The 5,811-nt window shown below is 34.2% G+C and overlaps 1 protein-coding gene across 2 annotated transcripts; it reads right to left on the bottom strand.

Moving 5' to 3' along the window:
- Window positions 1-426: 426 nt before the first annotated feature.
- On the bottom strand, window positions 427-5,306 carry LOC132626428 (uncharacterized). 2 transcript variants are annotated; one of them, XM_060341293.1, is made up of 4 exons: window positions 5,164-5,306; window positions 2,831-3,944; window positions 1,351-2,233; window positions 427-1,280 (listed from the first exon to the last, which is right to left on the bottom strand). In XM_060341293.1, exons 3-4 carry the CDS (start codon window positions 1,402-1,404, stop codon window positions 867-869), a joined length of 468 nt encoding a protein of 155 aa, XP_060197276.1. In that variant the 5' UTR covers window positions 1,405-2,233; window positions 2,831-3,944; window positions 5,164-5,306; the 3' UTR covers window positions 427-866. The 2 variants fall into 2 exon arrangements, with proteins under 2 accessions (XP_060197276.1, XP_060197277.1); XM_060341294.1 differs by lacking the exon at window positions 5,164-5,306 and adding an exon at window positions 4,155-4,617.
- Between the last annotated feature and the right edge of the window lie 505 nt (window positions 5,307-5,811).

The following is a 5,811-nucleotide window of genomic DNA, read 5'->3' as shown; positions in this document are numbered from 1 at the left end:
CATTCTTTTGTTTGTATTTTAGCTTGAAGGTAGATAATGAATGTTTAGTGTGACTCTTTTATGAGTTTGTATACTAAATTGAAGTTAGCTTTTGAATGTGTAATGTGCATTTTGAAAAAGAAAACTCATTGATCTTTAATGTCAATTTACTCGTGCATATTAACTTGGAGTATATTGTTGTGAAATTGTTTTAACTAGATGAGTTTATTAATGTGTAGTTGTATCATACATCTTGGAGAATGAACACTTTTAACTTTACAAAATCTAGTCCCAAACTGGATAGTTTTTTCCCAGAAATTTGCAAGTGTTAATGGCATCTTTTGCTGTACAAAACTTAGGTACAATAACAGAACAAAAACAATCGAAATACTGCACAATAATAGAACAGAAACAATGGAAATTGAACTACTAAAAATCCTACCAGAATAAGCAAAGCAAACCAAAACATTGAGATTAAATGGTACCAACCAAGTTTGACATTCACACCTAGTTAAGCATGTCAACAGTTAGACATCTACACAAGCTAGGAGAACTGGATACTATGTTGTAACTACAAAAACTTACACAACCTAAGTCATAACATGGTATCCAACTACAAATCACACAACCAAAACGACATTAAAGCAACAAAAATTGTACTGTCATTAAGCAGTAATTACATCCCAAACTAACAACAAAATAACACCAACTAAATGTCACTTCCTTTCCCCTTTCTTGGTGTTAATTTTTGAAGTCTTTGTTGCCTGCATTGCCTCTCCTGCTAATTCCCAGTCACTGCCTCCTTTCCCTGCCATGTGAGCTTTGTCAGTGAGTAAGGAAGATATATGGGTTCACTAACACCTGTGTGATCTTCTATGAAGTTGATTTTATTGCTCCAGTAGGCACTTGAACATGCCGCCTAGGATAAAACCTAACTTAATATTTGCCTCTGATATAACAAATGGCCTTGATGTTGGGTCAGGAACATGTTCAAAGGATGGATACCCAAAGTATGGACAAGGATTTACTCTTGGAGCAGGTATGAAGACAGAGTCTTTACTGGGCTGTGACACTTGATGTGCAGACGATTGAGAATCTTTTTGTGTTTGCGTGACTTCATCTTCACTGTTTTCATTAATCAAAGTTCTCATTCTCTTAGATGTTGCCTGCCTAATTTTTGATGTCTGCCCCACATCAAAAGACTTCTTGCCTTTGGATGACTTCAATGAATCTGCTGGTTGCTTGCCTTTAGATGATTGAGCTATAGCTGATCTTTGCCTCTTTTTCATTGCTTTTAGTGGCTAAAAATAGAAGTAATTTTAGTTAGAATCTGGAAAATATACATTAATTATAGTAAAAAGTAGCCATTACCTTTTTACATCCCCATGCATTGTGGCCAGCTCCTTCACAGATTCCACAAGCCATTATCTTGCCTTTCCTAAACAAACTCCACTCAAACTACCTCTTACTTGCTTCATTCTTTTGCCGGGATCTCTTGACTCTAGACCTATCTGCCAAATTCACCAAACCTAGTGGATCCATTGCATGAGCTGGATCAACTGTCCATAATTTCTCACCAAGATCTGGTTGTGTCTTGTGGTGACACGCCAGCAGGTAGGCCTTTTTTGTGTACCACCAGTGTATCTCCTATAAAGGGTTTTTCTTCAAGTACTGTGGTGCCCTTATTGCATGAGGACATGGGATTCTAAAGATGTCCATATCCTACATGTGCACCTTCTCATCTCCAACTTCACAATGTGCTTGTCCTGTTTTTTGAAACTTCAAAACCATCATCACCATTGGCATCCACCACACAAGCTTGAGCAATTTTGAGGAAGTCATAACACATTTCTAAGCTCTTAGGACTGTACACATGATTCCATGAACTCACCCTTCTTCATAAGTTCTTAACTGATTTGTTACCTTCTCCCTTATATTTTCAACTTCAAGCATTAAGATTGGCTTGTATCTAGCAGCCAGAATCCAAGAGTAAAAGGACTCAATCGTATTGTTGGTGACTGGTGGATTCTCGCAAATGATGTCAAAATATGTCCTACACCAACTCCGGGAAGGATACTTCAATAATGACTTCACAACACTTTCACTCAACTGTCCTATAAACCTCAACAAGTCTTTAAAATCTTCTGCATAAGTGGACTATGATGCCCACCAAAACAGCTTCTTCATCTCCAAGGATCTGAATTTTTTTCTCAATTTGCCTCAACATGTTTGGCACAATACCTTCTCTTTGCTTCTGGAAGCATAGTTTTAATGGCATCAATAAATTCCCGCATTAATGGCATCAATTTTACTAAAATAAACTAAGTACATAATTTAATTCAACTAAAATAAACTAAGTACAGAATTTAAGTCAACTAATTACTTAAGTTAAGTAGAGTATGTACAGAATTTAAGCCAACTACTTACATAAGTTAAGTAGAATATGTACAGAATTTAAGTCAGCTAAAATAAAGTAAGAACGTAATTTAAATCAACTAATTACTTAAGTTAAGTAGAGTATGTATAGAATTTAATCAACTAAAATAAACTAAGTACATAATTTAATTCAACTAAAATAAACTAATTACATAATTTAAGTCAACTAATTACTTAAGTTAACTAGAGTATGTATAGAATTTAAGTCAACTAAAATAAACCAAGTACATAATTTAAGTCAACTAATTACTTGAGCTATGTAGAGTATATATAGAATTTAAGTCAACTAAAATAAACTAAGTACAAAATTCCATTGAACTAAGGACATAAGTAGAGTATGTACAGTATTTAAGACAAGGACAGAACTTAAAACAACTATGACATAATTTAAGACAAGTAAAGACAAGAAAAGTACCTTCTGCATGTCTGAGATAAATGTCACTCCTCCTCTCATATTCAACTCCAATGAACTCTTCAGAAGCTCGAGAAACCAAGTCCAGCTTCTCTTTGTTTCTTTAGGAATGTCGTTTTTCCTTGAGGTAGTCCTCTTTGGATAAGTTAATAACCACATCAGATCTAGAATTACTAACACTCGAATTATTGGCGTAAGCCTTCGTCATTGAAATTGGCTTCAAGCTTCTTCAAAATTATTCTCTTTGCCCTTTTACACTTTCCATGAGTAGCATTAAGGTTAAAAGCAGCATGCAAATCATTCCTCATCTTTTTCACTTTGTACTTAAGATCATCTTGCAACTTCCTCTTGAAATAGTGTGCAATGGTAGAACAGTCAACCCTACTGTTTTTAAACTTGTGTTTAATGTCTTCACTCTACAGCCTTGCCTGCCATTGTCTTTGGATATTACATAAATAAATGGGCAGCCCTCTTCACACCTATATCTCACCCTATTGTTGTCACTCTTCAAAATTATAAATCCTTACTAACCAGTGCATACGAGTTCATAACTTTCTAGCTTCAGCTATATCCTTGAAACACATACTACAATGTATCTCTTTGTACTCAAGAATGTGTTCAGTAATTTCTTAGTTTCTTTATGCCAAAAAGCATCTTATCTGGTCAGAGTCATAGTCTAACTCATCAAGATCAATTTCATCATCATCCTCCCCTTCACTTTCACTAATACTACCATCACTAGTAGTTGAAACTACAACTGCATAAGTTTCATTATGGCGGACAATGTTGGGGCAAACAGTAAGCTCACGCTCTTCTATAACATAAATATTGATAACATTAAACTTATCACTAACAGGACGCAATAGGTGCCTAATTCCAACATCATCTTCAATTTCATAATGTTTTCCAGATGGACCAGCAATAATTAGTTGCTGAACCCCTACAAACCGCAATTTTTAATGTATTCATCAACTAAATCTTTAAAGGATAGAAGGTCTGAGTCAGACCCTCTCCAAAGGTGAACATTCATCTTTGAGTAGAGAACATGTGGCTTAGTTATCTAGCCACCACCATGATTGAAAACCAGGTCCAGATGAACCATCTCTAATCCACAAAACTGTAACAGAAAATGCATGAGACATAAAGTTACAAAACAAAACATAAATTAAGCAAAGCATGCATAAAGTCAAGTTAAACAACTCATAGGGTAAAAAACATCAAACAATGGCACCACTTAATAAAGAATACAAAACATAATAATAAAGTACCACACTAAGGGAAACTACTTACTAAAGAATGCATAAATTAAGTCTCAACTACCACTTACCAATGCAAAATCAGTCACATGCTATTATGGGTGGCCTATTTCAACGATAAAAGCATCAAACCCACAAATGCAACCAAAATAGGAAACCCTAAACCACCAAAAGCTTCTACTTTCCACCGACACAACCCCATAAATGCAATACCACGTATGAAACACAAAAACCCAAAAGATTCAGTCTTATGTCCCCCCCGCCCCGTTCTCAAACCCTCACAATAACTAAAAAAAAACAGAAAAAAAACCCTAACAGATCCAAAAAAGAAAGGGGACCACACTATAAAGAGCACATGCATGATAATACAACAGTAAATACACAAAATAAGCACTAAAACGAAACATATTAGCAGAAAAGGCATGAAATTACATTAACGCAAAAAAAATACAAACCCTAGAAAGCGAAATCATATTACAACACAAAACCGACAAACTAAAACACTAAAATCAGTTAATATGAAAAATTTTAGTGAAGAAATTTGCCTTTTTGAGCTTCAACTCGTCAATGGCATGGGTTGGGTTCAAAGAATCGCAAGAGAGATGTAGTAGCCGTTCGTGACCTCTCACTTTTTTCTAAAATAAGAGACTTAAGATAGGTTTATGGTTTTAATTGGGGTGAGTATTTTAGATGGGTAGCGGGTTAAACCCGGTCGATCAATTTTTGTTTTTTAAATTTAAGCGGGTCATGCAATCCGTATCATCCATGTAGCGTCTCCATCAAAGTAAAGGGCATATATAGAATTTTGCTAGACAGGAGGGGCTCAAATCACCAAAAAGCGTAATGGGGCCAAAGTTCAAAAATAAAACAAAGTAGAGGGTATATATATATAGCCCTCTTTCGTACTTAATATATATTTAAAAAGTAACAAACCACTTAAACACAATATATAAATATAAACATTATAATTACAATTGCACTCGTCAATTTATTATGTTTTAAAAACGATATCATTCAAAAGTAATTTAATTTTTCCAAATTAATAATTCAAATAAGATAATAAATAGTCAGGACCAGAACCTTATAAATCCTAATCTATAAACAACAATACTCAAGATCGAGAGTGATGACAATATTTTCCAGCTTCGATATTCTTGCAACCTTTACATATCTTCAAACCGAAGTTGAAAACAACAAAAGTATTGAATAATGATCCTGTGAGAAGAAAAAAAGTTAAGAATAAAGCTTAAAGCTTAATGGAGCTTTTATTCAACATTCGACATTGAAGAAAGAATAGAAGAATTGACGGAAAGTAAATGGATGTGTAGCACGATGTTGGAATTTATACCAATAATTGAAAAGACTTAAAAAGATGAAAAATACGCATAAAATATATCTCTGTTTGATATCTCAATTTTTAGATACAAACAATATACCAACAATAGAACATAAAAAACAATTTAATATACTTTCAATGAAGTTTTAAGCTTTTCAATCACAATTATCAAGCAGCGCAAAAGTTAAAACATCCCAGAGTGCTGATTTTTATGAGTAGCTAAAATAATTAATCTGACAAAATATGATCCTTTAACAATCCAAACAAAACAAAAAAAAAAATCAATTGATCGATTCAAGAAAAATTGACTACAGAGATATGAAGTTTTATGAAAAGATGGGCAAACATCAATAGGAGCAGGGGCGGATCTACCGTAGCGGGTGTGGGTTCTC

This window comes from Lycium barbarum, chromosome 2 (genome assembly GCF_019175385.1).
Source record: "Lycium barbarum isolate Lr01 chromosome 2, ASM1917538v2, whole genome shotgun sequence".
Classification (NCBI taxonomy): domain Eukaryota; kingdom Viridiplantae; phylum Streptophyta; class Magnoliopsida; order Solanales; family Solanaceae; genus Lycium; species Lycium barbarum.
Note: the sequence above shows the minus strand (reverse complement) of the source record. Positions and strands in the feature narration are given on the sequence as shown.

Bases quoted from the DNA above. Each gene is read 5' to 3' on its own strand.
- LOC132626428 (XM_060341293.1), bottom strand. From the start codon at position 1,404: ATGGCTTGTGGAATCTGTGAAGGAGCTGGCCACAATGCATGGGGATGT. The intron at 1,281-1,350 runs GTAATGGCTACT...TTCTATTTTTAG, and splicing joins ATGCATGGGGATGTAAAAAG to CCACTAAAAGCAATGAAAAA.